This window comes from Hemicordylus capensis, chromosome 6 (genome assembly GCF_027244095.1).
Source record: "Hemicordylus capensis ecotype Gifberg chromosome 6, rHemCap1.1.pri, whole genome shotgun sequence".
In the NCBI taxonomy this organism is placed as follows: domain Eukaryota; kingdom Metazoa; phylum Chordata; class Lepidosauria; order Squamata; family Cordylidae; genus Hemicordylus; species Hemicordylus capensis.
The window spans coordinates 47,267,331-47,288,446 of NC_069662.1; the positions used below are offsets into that span (position 1 = coordinate 47,267,331).

The 21,116-nt window shown below is 46.1% G+C and overlaps 1 protein-coding gene across 1 annotated transcript in view; it reads right to left on the reverse strand.

Annotated features, from left to right (window-relative positions):
- Positions 1-16,585, reverse strand: part of RAPGEFL1 (Rap guanine nucleotide exchange factor like 1) — a 79,372-nt gene extending 62,787 nt beyond the window's left edge. The window contains exon 1 of the mRNA XM_053262749.1: positions 15,256-16,585. Within this exon, the coding sequence (XP_053118724.1) occupies positions 15,256-15,673 (418 nt within the window). The 5' untranslated portion in view covers positions 15,674-16,585. The remainder of the gene's footprint in view (positions 1-15,255) is intronic.
- Between the last annotated feature and the right edge of the window lie 4,531 nt (positions 16,586-21,116).

Below are 21,116 nucleotides of genomic sequence, written 5' to 3' on the forward strand. Positions count from 1 at the left end.
TGGTGTGGCCGCCACATCGCATCACCAGCCCACACTGCACCAGGTGGCCGAGCATGGGGCTCCGAAGGTATGTCGTTTGCTTTGGGGGAAACTGATGGTGATTTAAAGACTAACACATTCTGCTGAAGTGCTTTCCATCTCTCTCAAGCTACAAACCTGCAGGGAGGAAGAGGACACCTGCTTTGTGAAGACAGAGTCAGAATCAGGCTGGGGCGGCAGATGGCATATAAGCCACAGCCAACATGGGATTGTTGCAGATGATCTTGGGAGGTGGGGAGGCTGGGTCAGTCTGTGGTGGGAAATATCCCAGGTAGCCCAATGAAGACTAGGACAGAACGGAGGTAGTGTTATGACTGCCATCCTGAAGGTAACACAGAGTCTGATTCTGAGAAGTGGGGAGCAGTCGGGCTGCAAGAGCCCCTACAGACCCAGTCCCACACCAACTTGGAATCAGAGCCAGAAACCCCAGAACCAGACACCCTGGAACCAGCACTCACCAAGCCTGAGCCCCCCAATGAACTGGCCTCTTCCCCACCAAGTACCTTGCACTACCTCAAGCCTGCATGCCAGTACCAGCAGGTAGCCTGGAGGGGCTTCACGGAGAGGTAGAGATGTGCTAGATTCCGGACCAGAGGGCTGCTCCCTTTAAATCTCCAAGCAGGGAGGTGAAGCCTAGGAGGTCTAGTTTGAACCTGGAGGTATTTTAAGACCTCATTTCAGCTCTGGCCTTTGTCCGAGCAAGTTGCTTACTGGGAGCTCTCCAGGGTTGCCCTGCCCTGCCCTGCCCGTGGGACAGCACAGGTAGCAGCACATAGACATAAACCAAAGTACCGGTTGTAGCCAACAGGAGAATCTAGAGTCTCTGTGTGGAAAAGGACTGAAGTGGCAAAGGGAATCGGAATAAATGAAAAGGAGCTTGACAGGGGAAAGGCAAGGATCCTTGAAGAGCTGGAACTCCTACACTAGGATGCTGGGGCCTAAACATAAGATAAAAAAGCAGAAGCAGAGAGTGATGCTCTGTTGACAACACAAGGACCAACAAAGACTTGGTTTTTGCCATGAATGTTTGCCCATCTGGAATTCTCTTACTGTCTGCCTACAAAAAAGGCTGATGTCATGATCCCCTTCTCCCTAACTGGGCTGCGGAGAGTTTTGAGCCCAACAGTACTAACTTTAGTCTTTGAGGTGCCCGATTCCAGCATCAAATTGCCCAATAGGTATGTGCTTGCTTTGCTCCACTTCTTTTCACGGAAGCACCAGACTGTGAACACAGCTATCTCAACGGCCTATTACAGTCTCTCAAATTTGTGCCCATCGGCTGCCTATCAGAAACATCCCAGAACCCAAGATTCACAAGGTGAATTTTGGTTGGTGATGTCACAAGGTAGGTTTTGGAAGTTTTTCACACCCTGATATATTATTTGCTCTGATGCAAATAATACAGCACACTCCCCACGCACACAGGCACTTTCTTACACACACTTTCTTTCATACACACACTCCCCTGGCTCAGAAACTTTTTAATATGCTTTTAGTCCGCATCTCCTCTGGAATAGAGGCGTGCATTCAAATCTCAGCCAAATTTACCCTGAAGTCCTTGTGACCTATCAGGGAGCACTTCACACACATTTTGGGGTTTTCAGAGTGTCACCTGATTTATATCCGGACTAAGAAAATTAGATTTTTAGGGCAACTTCGAACTTGCAGTAAAGCCTCACAGAAAACCTGCGGTAAAGCTTGCTATCTGGGAAAGCTCTTGGTGATGACACACAGTTGCCTACCATTAATACCACCAGCAGCCCACACACACAAAAAGCAGGGGGTGGGGGGAGCTGGTATTGGAATGGAGCCCCACAGCAGAGCAGTGGGGAAAGGCAGGGGGCAAATCTGAGGATGATTTCCCCCTAATTTTAGGATAGGTATGTTCCAATTTTTCCAGTAGAAAAAATGCAGTATTTTCTTTTAGGGAACAGAGAACTGGTACTAGAAAACAGGTACAGCTGGAGCACATGCTGAATAAGCAGTACTCAGAGCATCCTCAGATATTTGGTACAAACGAGGAGTTTGTCAAACATATCGCTCCTGTAATAGTAAGAAGCAAAGATAGGCTCTTGCCCCCTGAAACATCTTTGCTGCAAAAGAACTGTAAGGACATGGGTAAAAACAAAACATTCTCCGCATGCCCTTTCTCTGGCTCTGATGCAAATAATATAGCACACTCCACACGCACACAGACACTTTCTTACACACACTTTCTTTCATACACACACTCCCCTGACTCAGAAACTTTTTTATATATATACAAAAACCTCATATACAACATGGATGGCAGCTCTTCACTGTTGATGTTGTATATGAGGTTTTTGTATGTATATAAAAAAAAGTTTCTGAGCCAGGGGAGTGTGTGTATGAAAGAAAGTGTCTGCGTGTGTGGGGAGTGTGCTATATTGAATGGGGTGGGGGGATGGAACAAATTGCCCTGGGCCCCTGAGGGAAGGCCCCATTCAATTAGAGCTATGCCCCTGGGTCAGTAGATGTTCCTTCACGGAAGTCAAATGTCAGGATATGGTCTGGGTACAAAAATCTCTCTGGAATGTCTGGAATGTGGAGAGCCTTCAGAGTCTGAAGGTTAAGGGGAGGAGCTGAAGTAGGGGTGTTTGTGTGTGTATGTGTTTAAGTGTGTGTGTAGAAACAGAAGAAGCAGTTTGCTGTTTTGTGATAAAAGCACCTTGTGGGTGCAGGGTCTCGCTCTCCCTGAGGAACTGATCAGAAATAGTAAACTTGCTGCCATGTAAGAGTACACAAGCTACATGTTTCTCCTGGTGTTCTACCTGTAAATAAACCATTGTAAATATTGGTATAAATAAGAGCACCACAAGTCTCTAGTGCTCTCTCATTCAAAAGAAAACAAAACTGGAGTACCACTGTCCTGGAACTTTGCACCACCTGGGAAAATCGGACAGTACAAAAGATCAGGAATGCAAACAAACTGGCAACTAATCAATCCATTTAGGAAGGAATGATAGCTAACACACACATATTGGTTATTACACTATCAACTGTGGCACTGAGTGATTAGACATAGAGATTTGTGAATGAGCCAACACAGATGAAACCACCATAGAAAAAACTTTCATATTGTCCAACATTAATTTAAGCAGAATAATTTTCAAAGGAGAAAATTCACACATGCAGCTTGGAACCATGAAGTAGTGGGGAAGCACATTGGCCAGGAGATGCAATTATACCACAGCACTCAAAAACTCCGGTCCCTAATGGATATAGTCCTTGTTTAGAAATTAACCAAAGAAGTTTTCTCAATAGGCACCTATGGCTAGAAAATGCATCTTTTATAGGTGCAATTTGCTGTACCTTGGTTTCAGCAAAGCACCTGACAAAGTTCCCCACAATATTTTAGTTAGCAGACTGGTCAAATATGGGCTAGATGATAACACCTTCAGGTGAATTCACAATTGGTTTGAAAATCATACTCAGAGAGTGCTCATCAGTGGGTCTTCATCTAACTGGAGACACATTCTGAGTAGGGTCTCTGTCCTAGACCTGGTACTTTTCAACATTTTAACCAATGAAGAGGTGAAGGGAATCTTTATCCAATTTATAAATGACACAAAACTAGGAGGGATATTAGCTACTGTGTCATTTATAAATTGGATAAAGATTCCCTTCTCCCCTTCATTGATTAAAATGTTGAAGACAAGATAAAATTCAAAATTATGTGGACATCTTAGAAGATAGTGATAACATTCAAAATGGTTTTGACAGAATGGAAGACTGGGCTGAGACAAAACTGGATTCAACATAGACAAATGAAAAAGTTCTGCATTTGAACAAAACAAAAGAGAGTAAAATGTATAGGTATAGGATGGGGGATAACTAGCCTGACAGTACTACATGTGAAAAGAATTTTGAGGTTATATTCAATCACAAGTTGAACAAGAGGCAGCGATGTGATGCAGCCACAAAAAAGGCTAATGCAATTTTAGCCTATATTAATAGTACCGTACTTTCCAAAGCACAAGTAATAATAATAATTCCATTTTTACTCCATACTAGTCATCGGGAGTAATGTGTCTAGTTCCAGGTACCACATTTCAAGAAGGGTGTAGACAAACTGAAATGGATTCAGAGGATGGCAGTGAAGATGGTCAAGGGTCTGGAAAACAAACTCTTTGATGAGAGACTGAAGAAACGGGGTATATTCAACCTGGAAGGGGGACATGATAGCACTCTTCAATTACTTGCAGGACTGTTGCATTGAAGAAGAAAATGAGGTCGTTCACAGGACCAGGCAGGCAGGGCGGCCAGCAACTGGTGGGGTGGGATTTGGGAAGGCTGGTTGAATTCACCTTCCCCCCAGACGAGCAAGGATACACTGCTGGGAGCATAGACCATGTTTCCAGTTTACCCATGCTGCATGGCACAGCACAGAGCTTCGGAGGCCAGGACGTACCTCTGGATATCCCACAATGCACCATGTGACATGCATGATGCACTGGGGGATTCCCCCAGGAGACCGGCCCTCTAGGAGTCTGTCTCTGTGACCGCTGGGGCTTAATGTAGCCCCAGCAAACACACAATCAAAGAGACGGGGTTAAGAGCTCACTCGAACCCTTAACCCAGGCTAAGAACCAGGTTTAAAAGCTGGGCTAGGTGGCTCGATCCCAGCGGTTCTCACACGCAGCTGAACCCAGGCTGGGCTTCAGGGTGTGTGCGAGAACAGCCTCAAAGACTTGTTCTCTGCAACCCCAGAGGGTACAAGTAGACTTAACAGACTAAAGTTATAGGACAACAGATTTTGGTTGAACTTTAGGATAAACTTATGAATGGGAAAAACCAGTGGACAGTGGGATCGGTTGCCTGGGGGACTGAGTAGGTTCTCTGTCACTGGAGGTCTTCAAGCAGAGGCAGCTATCTATTGGGGATGCTCTAGATTTGGATGCCCTGTATTGAGCAGAGGTTGGACTAAAATGCATATCTGAATTTTACCACTTGGCTGAAGGGCTCCAAGGGCACAAGGCTTACTGTTGGAGGGAACCAATGCTATTTTAAGGATTAGCACTTTCCGATGGGGCTCTTGCCTGCTCTCTTATGCTCAACCTGTATCTTTGTCAATCATATACACGAACAAAAACCCTTCTGTAATCCCTCCTCACAAGAAACATGACCACACAGAAGACCTCCTGAAGTGTCTTGCCGTGCAGAAATGTTGGGAGCGTAAACCAATTCCAATGTTGTTTAATTCTATGTGATGCAAAGTAGTAGGATTATAACCTTACTCTGAAAGGTTATACCTCACAAAGAACAAAACAGTACCATAGCTTCCATTAAGATGTACTTGCTCCAAGCCCCACCCATTCACAGGGGAACTTGAAGTATGTGAACAGAAGCAGCCAGAAGATGATGGGCCGGTTCTCACAGTTGCAGCAATGTCTGTTTAACAAAACCTGAAGATCCTGGCGGTGTGTGTGCTCCCAGAGAGCATGTTGTGCGAACTCAAGGTTTTCCCACTGATCCCTGGGTGGTGCCGCCAAGATAATCTAGCATTTGAACTCGGGTTTTTGTGATGCCACCCAGGGATTGAAAAATCCGGAGTTCCTATGACACATTCCGCTGGAGCGCACATGCTGTTAGGATCTCCAGTCTTCATTTAACGGACATTGCTGCAATTGAGAACAAACCCTATGCTTTGAATCCAAGGCAGTTAACTTAGACCCCCTGAGCAGATCTTTGTTTAAGCTTTATATCACTTCAAAAATTTTGCAATACTCGTGTTAAAATAGCCATAACAAAAGAGGGAAAGAGCATACAACTTCCATGGTCCTCACAGAGCACTAGAAAGGTGTGAGCGCCATCCTTTCTACCTAAGGGTGGACAATCAACACACGAGGGCAGCTTTGTTTCCTAAATGCCCTTCCCCAGACAAAGCAAGAGCTTCTGGTCACCGCTTCTCTTTTCCTTCCCATCCAGGTTAACTTTAGCACTGGGAGTGGGGTTAAAGATTAATAATGAAGTTCAGGAACTCAGGGCCTATGCACTCTGGGATACGTATCACGCAAAGCTGAAACCAAAGTCCATCCCAACTCATCCAGCTCAAAACAGTTCATGACCACCTGTTTTTGTGCCCCATAGTACGTTCCAATGAATTATGTACATTCCAATTCTTTTAATTTCTGCTACCTCAATAGCCCATTTAAAACAGGCTGGATTGCAATTTACCACTTGGATCTGAACAGTCAAAACCCAGCAGCTCAACCCTCTGACCTGGAAGTGATGCTTCCTATCAGTTGCGTTTGATTGGTCATAGTTACAGATGGGCAACAGTAAAACGTTTTGCACAGACTCAAATATGTTTGAACGGCTAAGGCCTGTAGTATACAGAAATACAGCCATGAAATTATCCCATTTGCAAGTATGCAGCCCTCCCCCTTGCAAAAACAAAAACAAACACCCTAATAAATGTGGCTGGAAAACTTGGTTCTCCATAACAAAACAGAATTGCCCCCAGTATCCTGAAGTATGCCCTTTTCATCCCTTAGGAAGGAAGTGTAGGGTAGTGGTTTAAGATCAGATCAGGAAAACTTAAAATTCAGTGCTCAGCCATGGGCCAGTAGGAATCCAGAGGAAAGAGTTGTGGTATACAAGGACAAGACAGTGGAGTTGAATCAGGAATATTAATAGTTTAATGAAATAGATAGTATATTCAGAGAGGCCAGTGCAGTCTGCCTTCTGTGCTCTTGCTGTTGCTGTGTGTTAGCCCCGCCTCTTTTCCAGGACTGGAATACAAGTAACTAAAGCCCCATTCAAAAGCTGGCCTGGATCAAGGAATGGATTAACCAAAAATAGTACAGGGTCCATATGTTCCAGCTGTTTCGATCTACCAAATATACATTCATTCAATTTCTATACCACCCTTTCAAAAATGGCTCAGGGCAGTTTACACAGAGAAATAATAAACAAACTAGCTGACCCCGCACAGAGCATCTGTGCAGTTGTGTACTGAGCCTGTGACATCCCCTGCAGCTCGCTCTCCCCCCGCCGCTCGCTCTCCCCCTCCCCCACCGCCCGCCCTCCCCCCGCCGCTCGCTCGCCCTCCCTCCCCCCGCCGCTCGCTCGCCCTCCCCCCGACTCTTGCTCGCTTGCTCCCCCCCTGCAGCTCTCCCCATTGGGCGGGCCAGGGCCAGGATATCCCACCACTGCCTCCCACCTTCTGCTCCCAGCTGGTAGGACTTCGCCCGCCGTCTGCCCACCTCCTCGCCGCCGCCATCATTTCTCTCCGCCACCGCCTCCTCTTCCTGGCCGGCGGGGCTTCGCCCGCCGTCAACCCACCTCTTCTGGCTGGAGGGGCTTCGCCTGCCAGCCCTCCACCTCTGCATCCTGACCGCTGCCATTATTTTTCTTCACTTCAATGCTGGAACTCTTGCACGCTCTAGAGCACCTGTGCATTAGTACTTGATTGCTCCCCTCACATCAGAGATCTTCCCACCCTCACCTGGTCTGCACTTCTGCTCCTCCTCCATCCCGTTGCTTCCATCCTCCTCACCCTTCTTGGTCGTGGCTGCAGCATTGCTGCTGCCTATTGGCCAAACTGCAGCCCCCTATCCCCAGAGACCTCCTCACCCTCACCCAAGCCCTGCTCCTGCTTCAGGAGCAGCAGCAGTGGTTGACTGGGCCATTCCTTGCTGCTGCCACCACCATGGCCGCTCGTTCCCCTCAGGCTGCTGACAGGCCCAGGCCCATCTCTTGCCTGCCTGCCTCCCTCTTACAATGGCCTCAGTAGCCCCAAACAGCAGCAGTGGTTGCCTGGACCCTTCCTTGCTGCCAGTGCCACCATAGCCGCTCATACCCCTGTCAGGCTGCTGACAGGCTCAGGCCCGTCCCTTGCCCTTCCTTCTGTCTCTCTTCTCCCTCCCTTCTTTTTCTCTCTCTCTCTCCTCCACTCACTCTTCTCCACTCTTTCTTCCCCCTCCCTTCATTTTTTCTCCCTCCCTCCCTGAGTTAACAGATTTTGTTCATTAACACAACAGCATCCTCCTTCTCCTGAAGGGGCTCTTTCCTCCCTCACGACCTGTCTTTTTGCAGACCCCTGCCTGCTATCCTTTTATATCCAGAACATCTTCAGACCAGTAACAGCTGCATTCCAACGGACCTTAACCATCACAAGCCCCTCCTCCTTATCTGCATAGGGAATCCCCACTGCCCAATCACCATGGTGCTTCTGGTCTCACAGGCTCCTTCTCCCTATCTGTATATGGAATCCCCACTGCCCAATCAGGTGCTTCTGCTTGCAAACTCAGCCAGTCGCCTCCTTCCCACCACGTTGCCACACATGGCCCGTCTTGGAGAACAGCCAATCACCTCCTTCCTACCACGTAGCCACGCGTGGCACGTCTTGGAGAAATAATAATATAGATAGATAAGATGGATCCCTGTTCCCAGTGGGCTCACAATCTAAAATGAAACATAAGATATACACCAGCAACAGTCACTGGAGGTCCTGTGCTGGGGCTGGATAGGGCCAGTTACTCTTTCCCTGCTAAATAAAGAGAATCATCACATTAAAAGGTGCCTCTTTGCCAAGTTAGCAGGGGCTAACAGGGGTTAGCAGGGATTATTTTCCAGTACCTGTTTGGGGTAAATCTTTGCCCCTATTTTGTCTTTGGGGGAGATTTGGGGAATTCCAAATCGTAAATGTTGCTGAATGTCACACGTTCAAATTGCAATGGTTCTGTACAAAGTGCAATGAGATCCATCCTGTTAAACATTTGAAAGTTTTTATGTTTTTGTGGTAGTCTGTTTGTGGTCTGTTTACTAGCAGAACCTGCCACAGAATATTGTGCAGGACAAGCTGTTGCAAGCTTGTAAATTAACTGAAGAGTTTTCCAGAGTGCGTAACTGTGAGAGGCTGAAGGCTCAGGCAGTGATGCTTAGTGTAAGAATAGGGGTTGTAACCATGCACAAGAGTGGCCCTATTTTCATCAGACAAGTTCTGGAAAGAACACGGGTGGCCTTATATAGGCAAGCAACTACCTTGCAGCTGTGGGGCTGCTGTCCTGACGACATAAACAGCAGGCAAATGGAGAAGTGAATTGCTTGCACTGCCGCAAAGGATGCTGGGATACAATCTGTCAAGTTTCTGCAATGCAGCAGCTTGGGGTGGCAAAACTTCTCAATCTGGCCTTGTTCAGCCTTCGGGCCAAACTAAACGTAAGAGGAGAGATCCACGATCTGGAACAGACACTTTTCTTTTTTAATCTGTATGTTTCTCCCTCTGGGGCACATAGCAGCTTGTGGAGTGTGTACATTCACTCATCATCAGGAAAACCAAGGTTAAAAAACCATACTATGGTCTCGATCCAAATGCTTCCCCTACCACAGCTGCTGTTAACTTAGTTTTAAACCACAGAAAATCCCAAACTTGGTCTCCTGCATCATGTCTAATTACACCCTTTGTTCCCCATTTGCAATATACACAGGGACAAATAATACTGGCTCACCTTACAGGGCTGTTGTGAGAATTGCTGAGATAATATATTATCCTTTGGAATAAGTGCTAGACAAATACTTTCCTCTCAAACAACTGATCATCTTGAAAAGGGGAACCCCTAACCTAGCCTATGACACAATCTCTCTATAATGGGCATAATACTGATCTACCTCATAGGGCTGCTACTGTCACAAATGGGGGGGAAAGGATTAAACACACATATGAAAGGTATACAAATGGAGTTGCTGTTGAGTTAGCCACACCACAAATCTCTTTTTGGTAACCATCTGCTGCTTGTTGGCCAGCAAGAAGTGAGAGACCCTTACCTTTTCCTGGAGAGATTCTTATTTCTTACCACTTCTTAGTGTCTCTAAAGCCTGGTATGATTAGAGACTAACTCACCCCTCACCTCCCAATCCTCTGCATGTGCAAGAGAAGTTGCAGGAGGGATGGGCTCAGTTGCAAACACAAATAATGTCCAGCTTACCAAGGTTGCCTCCTAGGAACACAGGAAGCTGCCATATACTGAGTCAGACCACAGGTCCATCTTGCTCAGTATTGTCTACACAGACTGGGCAGCAGCTTCTCCAAGGTTGTAGGCAGGAATCTCTCTCAGCCCTATCTTGGAGATGCTGCCAGGGAGGGAACTTGGAACTTAGATGCTCTTCCCAGAGCGGCTCCATCCCCTAAGGGGAATATCGTACAGTGCTCACATTTCTAGTCTCCCCTTCATATGCTACCAGGGCAGACCCTGCTTAGCTAAGGGGACAAGTCATCCTTGCTACAACAAGACAAGCTCTCTGTCCTTGCCCTCTGTGATAATTTAAAAATGGCTATAAAAATAAATTGTATCAGTAGTTTATTTGTACTTATATATGATGATGTACTTAACAAATGAGCCAGGAAGATGAAACTTTGCACTTTAATTTAGGGTAGGGTGAGTGGTGATCAGTCTATGCTGCTCCGCAGAGCTATGGAGGCCAGGACGCATCATCCTGGCTTCCGGGTATCCCACAATGTGCTGAGGGGGATGTTTCAGGCACCTGGGTATCCCCCAATGCACCGAGCAAGCATTGGGGGATTCCACCAGGAGATGGGCACTCTAGGCACCCATCTCTGTGACCGCACAGGCTGCAAGCATCTCATGCGGTCACACAGCCATGCAGCCTGGGTTAAGGGAGTGCTTGCTCCCTTAGCCCCAGCTAAAAGCCGGGCTAAGAAGTTGGGCTAGACAGTGCTGCCCTGCCCTGCCCCGCCAATCCCGGCAGGTCCCACACGCAGCCTAACACAGGCTGGGCTTCCCTGGCTTTGCAGACAGAAGGCCTCAGGTTCAATCCCAAGCATCTCCAGTGTAGACAGGACCGGGCAAGATGGAAAATGCAACCTAGAGCATGCCCCAGAATCCCTTGCAACATGGCAAGGTGGTCTTGGGCAGATGAGTTGATGTGGAAAGTGTTCCCTGAAAGAAGAAAGTTTGAAAGTCACAGGACTTGAGGCATTCTCACACATGACAGCAAAAGCAGTCATTATCAGGAGCCTTGCTTTATGATAATGCTGTGCTTCAAGCAGAGTACATCTATTCACAGGTGACACATGAAGCGCATTAATGTTCCAGTGAAAATTTAAATTTGCTTTCCTTCACGGTTTCACAACTACATTCTTTCACATTCAAAATAGCATTAACACCATTTACAGATACTTCCACAGATGAGGGAAGTGGGTTCAAAAGCACTTACTGTAATGCACTCAGGAGCAGAGGTGCACCTAAAGTAATTTTGGACCCTGGACCTAAAGGCTTTTGAAGCACCCCCACTCACCACTGCAAGTTAAGCATCATCCCCCTACACACACACACACACACACACACACACACACACACACACACTCACTCTATGACACACATAGTATTTTTAACACCTGAGTTCTTGAGGGCACAAATCAACTGAACTCACAAGAATGTAAGAATAAAACAGGTATTTTTATGCAAATCTGCATTAGCAGAAACATTACCATACAACTTAACATATTCCCATCCCACACATTTCTTTTCCCACTCTCCCCTTTGTCTATAAAGCAGAGGTTATGCCCAGCACAGGTCACAGTCACGCCCGGCTGCCCAGCACAATGCAGGCCAGGGCGTGGAGCCCACACCACCCAGGACAAACTAAAGAGGATTGGGGGGGCAGGGGGTATGAGGCCCTGGATTTCAGCCCGGAAGTCCAGGGGTAAGAGCACCTCTGCTCAGGAGTTCATTCGCTCATACATGCTCATCAGGTAATGACTTGCATGCCCAGGTGGGCTATCACAGATTTCAAATTTACGGACAGAACTTTTACACCACTTTGCATCGCTTCAAACACAATGTTTTCAATGGAATCAGTTCACACATTCGTCTGCCAGCCATGGGGGAAAAAATCAAGTGATACACATGCATGTGAGAACCAGCCTAGGTGCAAATTCCTACTCAGAATTGGGCAAGTCATCCTCTTTTAGCCTCAGTTCCCCACTTGCACAATGGGGGTAAAACAGCTTTCCAAATAAGTTACTAGCCTACACATTAGTCATTTATGGCCTGAATGGGGGAAACGAAAAACAAAAACTGCTCTTGTCTTCCAAAGTACTGTGCTTCTCTGCCTGGTCACCTCAAAGTGATTCTTACTCACCACAGGTAACCCAGTAAGTAGCTATTTACAAACCTGCAATAAAAAAGCAACCTCCCTCGCAGGACTGTTGCAAGTTATGATTTATTCATTTCTCCATAGTCAAGATAATTACCGTGAAACATTTTGTACACTTAAAAAACAAACCTTGGAGAAATGAATAAATTCCAGTACTTCATATTTATACAGGGCTTTTGTCAGAGAGGCTTTTGTCAGAGTACTCCCCTCAAGGCTTACTTGGCAATCCTTACAACACTGCAAGACAGGCAGGATGATAGTTCCTCTCCCTACCAATGTAGGAGACAGGGCTGATAAAAACGGATTTTTTTAAAGTCAAATTTTAATTTGTTAAAAAATACAGTTAATAAAAAAGATAATGTTTATTTTTAAAAGTTTATAAAAAAAGAATGTTAATCATAACTCCTAGTTATATTCTGTGAACTTGTTAACAGCAGTATATGAGGTTGAGAGATAACAGACCTGATCATCCTATTCCGCAGGTGTTGTACATACAGCAAAAACACAGAGTCAAGCCCTTGCCCCTCTCTTTCTCTCTCTAAAAGTGCAAAGACATTAGGACCATTCACACATTATGTTTAACACTCGTATGAGTGTACAGTGCACACAGGTACAGATCTTACACAGGTACAGTCATTCACATGTTATGTTGAACACAGGTACAGAAGTACACTTACTATCTGTACCATGCATTTGAAGGGCCTGTATCCAGGTTCACTTTTAAAATGAACCCAGGTACAGTAATTCACACAAATATGTGTACAAGTGTACAGACACCTGTACAGCATAATGTCTGAATCGAGCTAAAGAAGGCCAATGGATGAATAGAGGACTTGAGGGCATGGAGTAGATCTGAGCAAGAAGGATGAGTCTAGATATAAATGCAAAGGATAGGGGAGGGAAATAGAAAGTGAAACCAAAAGTGGACAGAACACATTAATGCAGTCACCAGGAAGCCTTTTCTGAATTTATCCTCCACTGTAGAAGGGAAACACCTATCATGGCAGTGGGCCATAAAAGAGACTCCTCTTGGGAATATGTTAATGAAGTTCCTGTACCTGTGGATAAGTCAGGCATGTGTGCAAAATGCAAACAGTGCAACAATGCAATGCAAGGCCCAGTTGCCCGAATGAAACAGCATTATGAGAAGTGTGTACCTACCTTCTAAAAATGAAACCTACATCTTTGAATATGTATTAAGCTTATATTAGACAACAAGAAGGTACTTTGACTAGAAAATGATGATTAAATAGTATCTTCCTGACTAGTAATTTAAATCATTATAATTGAATCCTCTTGTGAATCGATTTAAATCATTCTTTAAATCAAATCAACTCTGGTAGGAGCTGAGGCTGAGTGGCTTTCTAAAGGCTTCCCAGTGATTTCATGGAGATTTTAACTGGACACTTCCTAGCTGAGAGCTCAGAATGCTCCACAAGTTCTCATACTAAGTTTTCGGGATGACGCCACAGCTCAGGGGTAAAGCATCTGCTTTGCATGCCGAAGGTCCCAGGTTCAATCCCAGGTATCTCCAGCTGAGAAAGACTCCTGCCTAAAACCTTGGAGAAGCTGCTGCCAGTCAATGTTGACCATCTTGAGCTAGACAAACCAAGAATCTGACTAAGACAGCTTCTTATGTTGTTTCTGTGTTGAAGTTCCCCACTTCCCTCCCAGACTCAGCCCTCGATCTCCTCTCTCTACAACCCCCATTCTCCTCCCCCAAAGTCCATCGTATAGTACCACTAATTTTCAACTGGAAGCTTCGCCTGATTACGTTAGATGGGAACAAACAACATAAGCTCTTTTGCCTTTCCCCTGCACCCATAACTCTCCCCCCACTGCCCCAAATCCAAGCTTCCAGCAAACATGTCAAACCTCCTATCATCACAAGCATCCCCACATCCCAGCTCCTGAATTGCTGCCAATGTAAAATGCTCTCCACTTTGCACAGGAGCCTCCCAGACTTGCCATGATACCTTATACAGGTGCAAACACAGGAGGGGAGGAGAATGGTCCCCTCAACTTTTTTTTTTAAATGTTCGTTTCTTTTCTGGTCCCCTCAAAGATTGTCCCTCTGGTTTCTCCAGAGCTTTCTGACAAAATTCGAGAAACTAACATTAAATATAAGGCTAAGAAAGATTATTTTTCTTTACTATATCGACTCTTGATAAGATATTGGATAAGATATGACTGACTAAAGAAGCTGGAATAGTATTTGTTGGGATTATATTTGGTGGTGAATCAGGGGCATAACAAGGCTGGAGTGGGCCCAGAGAAAAATTTTTAAAATGGGCCCCTCGCTGATACAAACACACACACTTCACAATATATAGGCATGTGACTTGCCTCTGGGGGGCCCCTCGAGGCTTGGGGGCCCCCAGGCAGCTGCCTCCCCTTGCCTAAGAGTAGTTACGCCCCTGTGGTGAATGGATATAATGTTTGCATGCTCTTTTCTTTATAATAAAATCTATTACTTTTTGTTCTCAGCACTGAGCACTGTTTCTCCATATCCCTGCTCAGCTCAGGTGATACCAGATGGTCAAGGTGGAGATGCAGGTCTCTTCATTCCCGGACCTGTTCCCCCAGCAGATGGTGACCCACATTTTCAGTCTGGTCCACTCTGCAAAGAGCAGGCCGATTCCACAGTCTCTCCCTCACTAACAAACTGGAAATGGGTAGAGTACTGGAACTTGTGTTTCATTGAAAATTAGACCTAAGAACTGGAAACCCTCCTTATGGCTCCAGATACTTGAGGGCAAGCTGCAGTTCTTGAGAAACGGACACTTTGCACATACTCAGAGACACTCTCTTTTCTTCAGTATTATGTCACATGTCCTGGGATTGAGCCCTGGCACTCAGAATTGATTTCAGCTCCAATGAAGATATGTCAGTCTGCCCAATCCTACTATCACTCCAATCTATCCACCACATTATTTGCACAATTTTAACCCCAGCTGTGACTTTTGACACTAGCAACATCCCCTGCCCTGACATGAAAGGTATATCGTTTGCTTCCTCCCCACACCCTGCCATGGCACCCACAACTCTTGCCCCAGCCACACTGTCCCCTACCTGCGCCACAGCCGTGCCCATGGGGGGCTGTGGGGTCCTCGCCCAGTCTCTCCAGAAGCCTCCCCAACAGGCGATCAGGGCTCTCGGGTTCTGCCAGTGGTGCCCAGCAGCAAATGGGCACAGACTCCGGGCTGAGCTGTGTCTCACCGCCTCCGCCGCCCCCCGGGGACAGCTCCTCCGATGAGAAGGACGTTGGGGAGCGGAGGGCGGAATCGGGGGGCCGCAGCTCCAGCCAGCGCCCGTCTCCAGTAGTTTCTGTGCCTCCTTCGGGGGGCTCTTCCGGGGGCTCCTTGAGGAATCCAGGCAGAAGGATCTTGGAGACGCTTTGCCTGCGCGGCACCTGCCCCCCGGCCCCGGGGCCAGCCCGAGCAGCCAAGTGTGACCCTTGCTTCTTCAAAAATTTCTCCAAAGGCTTCATTCCGCCGGCCACAGCGGGGGCACTTTGGGGCGCGGCAGGGCCCCAGGCCGAGGGGTGATCCAATGCGTCCTGTTCAGCCTTGGCCAAAATTGGGGATCAGGAGTGTACCACTTTGAATGCTGGGCGGGGAGTGGAAAAACGTGTGATCAGAGTGCCATGGCTATGCCAGATCTTGGGCAGAGGTGCAGGGGGAAAGATCAGGATAAGAGGGTAGCTTGTGGGGAGAGGGGTGCGGTCGGGGCAGCTGTAGCCAATCCTGCTAAGCCTGGGAAAGAACTGGCGGGTGTGCGGAGTCCTCCTGGACTCGCCCTGTAAAAGGGGTACTAGTACGCACGCACCCCCAACGGCGCTGCGTCCTGGCTGACCCCTGGAGCGATAAACGGTGATGTAGGAGAGGTGGCGGCAGGCTGATGCTGTTGAGTCTCCTTTTGACCACTCCAGGCAGGCGCGAGGCGATACCAAGTCGCCTCGCCTCCACCTCAGCCCTCTCTGCAAGTAAGGCGCGCGTCCTCCTCGGCCCGGGCAGGGCTTTCCCCCAGTCGATGAGGGTGTCCACCCGCAAGCAGGATCTCGCCGCCACGCAGCCTCTGCCTCGCCTCTGCCACTCCGTGCGCCCTGCGCGCTCTCTATTCGCCAAGCTGCTGCTGCTGCTGCTCCTGCAAGCGGGATCTTCCTTTATGGATGCTCATGACAGCGGGGGAGGCAGCGACTGGCAGCAGCCTGAGCGGGGGCTGAAGCCTCCCTGCCTGTCTGCAGGGGAGGATGCATGGGGGAGGGGGTTCCCTCTCTGCGTGACCCCCTCCTCCTGGAGGAGCCCCTCTTCGTCGTCTGGCTTCCTGGCCTGGAAAGGGGCAGGAATCGCCAATCCGCAAGCTGACTTCTCAAGCAACCAGTCTTGCTCGCTCGCTCTCCACCTCCTCCCGGGAAGATAGTAGAAAACGCCAAGCCCGCCCCGCCCCTCCCTTCCCCTCCTCCCCATGACCCTCCCCCTCACTTGCACACACCCCCTCCCTTCTTCTTTTTGCCTGCAGTTGCATGGGGCAATGAAGCCAAAATGCACACCTTGATCTTGGACTGTAACAGATCTTTTAAGAAAATAAAATAAATGACAGTGAGAGATCAGGATAGGTCGGTTGAGTAATGTTTCATGTTTCATTGGCGTTTGCTTGCGTCTTCTTGATGCAAACATTGCTTGGAGTGAAATGTAATATGCATTCTCTTTTAGGCTACCTGAATAGTTAGAGAAATTTACTTCACTGGATACTTGTTTTTCTGTTTTTTCATTCCAAATAGAGGCTGTTTTTTCATTCCAAATAGACTATATAACCCCTGTATAACCCCTGCTAACTGGGCAGAGGCACCTTTTACCGGGGTGATTCTCTTTATTTAGGAGGGGGAGAGTAACTGGCCCTATCCACCCCCAGCACAGGACCTCCAGTGACTGTTGCTGGTGTCTATCTTCTGTTTCTTTTTAGATTGTGAGCCCTTTGGGGACAGGGTTCCATCTTATTTATTTGTTTGTTATTTCTCTGTGTAAATCACCCTGAGCCATTTTTGGAAGGGTGGTATAGAAATCGAATTATTATTATTATTATTATTATTATTAATAAATATATACTTTTGAAGGACTGAATAGGTTTTTAAGAAATGGATATGATACATCCAAGAAGACTTCATGCATTTAATTAAGTAGGCCATTGCTTACGAAAGCTCATGCCATTAAAAATGTGGACGAATGCAAAGGCTTACAAAAATTCTTTGTTTCCGATATATTCAGATTTCAGAACCTTGTATTCGTTATGCTGCATAATTCCAGTTTAAAATCTGCTTTTACTAATAGTGTGAGCCTAAACATTCTTATTCAAAAGTTAGTCCCACTGAGCATCTGTTTGCTTTTCTCCATCAGTGTAAACTTCAGAATGTAAAATTCTGAAGGGCCGTGCAACTATTTGCCATATCCAACACAACACTAGTCCTCCCTCCCTACATAGGTGTTGGAGAGGCAGCTCCTGATGGCATCAGCACTAGCAACCCTATTGACCACTAGAGACATTAGGGGTAGAGACAGCCATAAGGGCATTCCCTCTCTGAACATGCTTTCTCTACCCCCTTTGTTAGACTGATAGTCCCAGGTTTCATTCTCTCACCTGGAGAGAGAGACTTCCTTCTTCTCCCTCTCCTGTTCCTGTATGTAGCTAGCAGCAAGGCATATTTATTTATTTATTTATTATTTATTAGAAGCATTTAATATACCGCCCACTCCAAAGACTCCGGGCAGTGTACAATGACATGTAAATAAGGTAACATTAAAAATTACAATCAAAAATTACATTAAAAATTGCAAACTAAAATAGATAATGGAAAGGAAATAGAGTAAACTACAGGGCAAATGCCCGGCGGAAAAGAAAGGTCCAGTAAGGATTTAAAGACCAGTAAAGAGGGGGCTAGACGAATCTGAGGGGGAAGAGAATTCCAAAGAAGTGGGGCAGCAACCGAAATATAGGCTTTAACTATCTCTCTGATGGATTTCCTAAATAAACTACTTTAGGGAAGCCCATTGAACTGAATCATGATTCATTTACTTCTGTGCAATCCCACAGCCCTCACTAGAGGAACACTCGTCTCCCTTCCGCCTCTTCCCTCCTATTTATTTATTTATTTATTTATTTCTCTGGAGGCACACCAGTTCCTGACTTTCCTCCTTCCTGGCTCACCAGAAGATTCCCTTTTGCGTGCCCCCCCACACCGCAATAAGCAGTTCCCTTGTTTTTTCACTCCAAAGGATCTCCTCATGCACCCCACTCCCCCTCTTTTCTTGTTTTAATTCCCCCACCCCCATTTTTCTTGTGCAAAACTGGAATGATGCAAGACAAAATTAGATTTTTGTTTTGGAATGGTGATCCCCCCTGCTGGCAGATTTGTGCAAGGCAGCCGAGAAGTTCCAAAAAAGATTTCCATGTCACAACCTCCCACTGCAATTCCATTGACCCAAATGGAGCAGGAGAAGGGGCAGATAAATGCACTTTAAGGAGAATATGGAGAGTCGTTCCTTGAAAACACATTCCAGTGGGCAGAAAATATGAATGGCCACCAGCCTACAACGAAGCACTGAATAATGTTTTACTCTCGGTTTTAAAGAGTTGCACTATTCCATCACACTCTGCAATGCTTTATCCTTTACAAATCTCATAGTCCGGAAAATGCCCAGCCGAGGTAGAGAAAAAAATATCGCCTCCAAGCTCTCTAACAATAGGAAGCTGCCTTATACAATGTCAGACCACTGGTCCATCTAGCTCTGTATTGTCTCTACACTGAATGGCAGCGGTTTCTCCAAGGCTTCAGGCAGGAGTCTCTCCCAGCCTTACCTGAGGATGCCATGGATTGAACATAGGACATCCTGCATGCAAAACTAGACCACATGAAGTTGTGTGCGTATGTCTGTGTAACACATACAGTACATACACAGTACTGAAAAAGCAATAATTATCCCTCAAAGTCTGGCAGAATTGGTAGAGTTCCAAAGGTAGCATTAAAGGTGTCACATGGAGGGCTTCTTGAGGGAGAGCATTCCAAATGCATGGCACAACACCAAAGCATGGACACAATTTCAAATTTTAGCTGTGGGAAAAGCAATTTAATTTCTCGGCAAAATTAAGCTAGACATGTATTTAAGTGTAAATTGCAACAACAACAAAACACCCATACCCACACAAGAGAAGAAAAAGCAGGATATTATACAAGCATTTGTTGTGGTTATTTTTCTATACCTCAAAACAAATAAGGTTGTCATTGTAGATGAACCAGTTATCCATCTTCTGAAGCAAAGGAATTTCTGTTAGTGCCTCCTAGAGGTGGGTCAGCCCCGCTCTCCTGCCTTTACAGAGCACCACCTGACAGATAGGTTTTAAGCTTATTTTAATTCGATCCTTTTCTGTGTATGTTCTCAACTTATTGTTACACACTTCAGTACTTAGAGGTAGAATGCACTAGAAAGATGAACCCGCATAAGCACTACTTAATGACATTGTCAATGAAATAAATAGATACTTCTTATCTAAGCAAAGACAACAAAGAGTTTTGTAGCACCTTAAAAACTAACAGCTTTATTTCAACATAAGCTTTCAGAGACTAGAATCCGTTTCACCAGATGCATGAAGTGTTAGTCTCAGTTGGCAGGTATATGAATAATAATAATAACAACAACAACAACAAATACTTGGGCATTCTCCAGGCTGATAACATCACACACACTGAAGTTAAAAGAAAAATTGGAAGTGAATACATCAGGAGAGTTAGAAAAATCTTAAAGTCCAAACTCAATGGTGGGAACACCATACAAGCCATAAACACCTGGGCTATACCTGTTATCAGATTCACTGCTGGAATAATAGACTGGACCCAGGCAGAGCTAGAGACACTAGATCGTAAGACCAGGAAAATCATGACCATCAATCATGCTCTGCACCCCCGCAGTGATAGCAATAGCAATAGCACTTACATTTATATACCGCTCTCTAGCCGGAGCTCTCTAAGCGGTTTACAATGATTTAGCATATTGCCCCCAACATTCTGGGTGCTCATTTTACCGACCTCAGAAGGATGGAAGGCTGAGTCAACCCTGAGCCCCTGGTCAGGATCGAACTTGTAACCTTCTGGTTACAGGGCGGCAGTTTTACCACTGCGCCACCAGGGGCTCATTGATGTAGATAGGCTCTACCTCCCTCGCAGCTCAGGTGGAAGAGGAATGCTGCAAGTCCATCAAACAGTAGAGGAGGAGAAAAGAGGCCTTGAAGAATATATAAAAGACAGTGAAAAAGATGCACTTAAGATGGTCAATAATAAGAAACTATTAAACACCAATGAAACAAAGCAGGCCTACAAGAACCAAGCAGAAAAATGGTTGAGAACCAAGTCGAGAACCAAGCAGAAAAATGGAAAAATAAGCCACTGCATGGTCAATATTTGCACAATATAAGTGGAAAATCAGACATCACCAAGACCTGGCAATGGCTTAAGAACGGCAACTTGAAGAAAGAAACAGAGGGTTTAATACTGGCTGCACAAGAACAGGCACTAAGAAGAAATGCAGTAAGAGCAAAAGTAAAAAAACCAACAACAAACAGTAAGTGCCGCTTTTGTAAAGAAGCAGATGAAACCGTGGACCACCTAATCAGCTGTTGTAAAAAGATCGCACAGACTGACTACAAACAAAGACATTACAAAGTAGCAGGGATGATACACTGGAACATCTGCAAAAAATACAAGCTACCTGTAGCCAAAAATTGGTGGGGCCATAAAATTGAAAAAGTTGTCAAAAATGAAGATGCAAAAATATTATGGGACTTCTGACTACAAACACACAAACATCTGCCACACAATACACCAGATATAACTGTAGTGGAGAAGAAAGAAAAACAAGTTAAAATAATCGACATAGCAATAC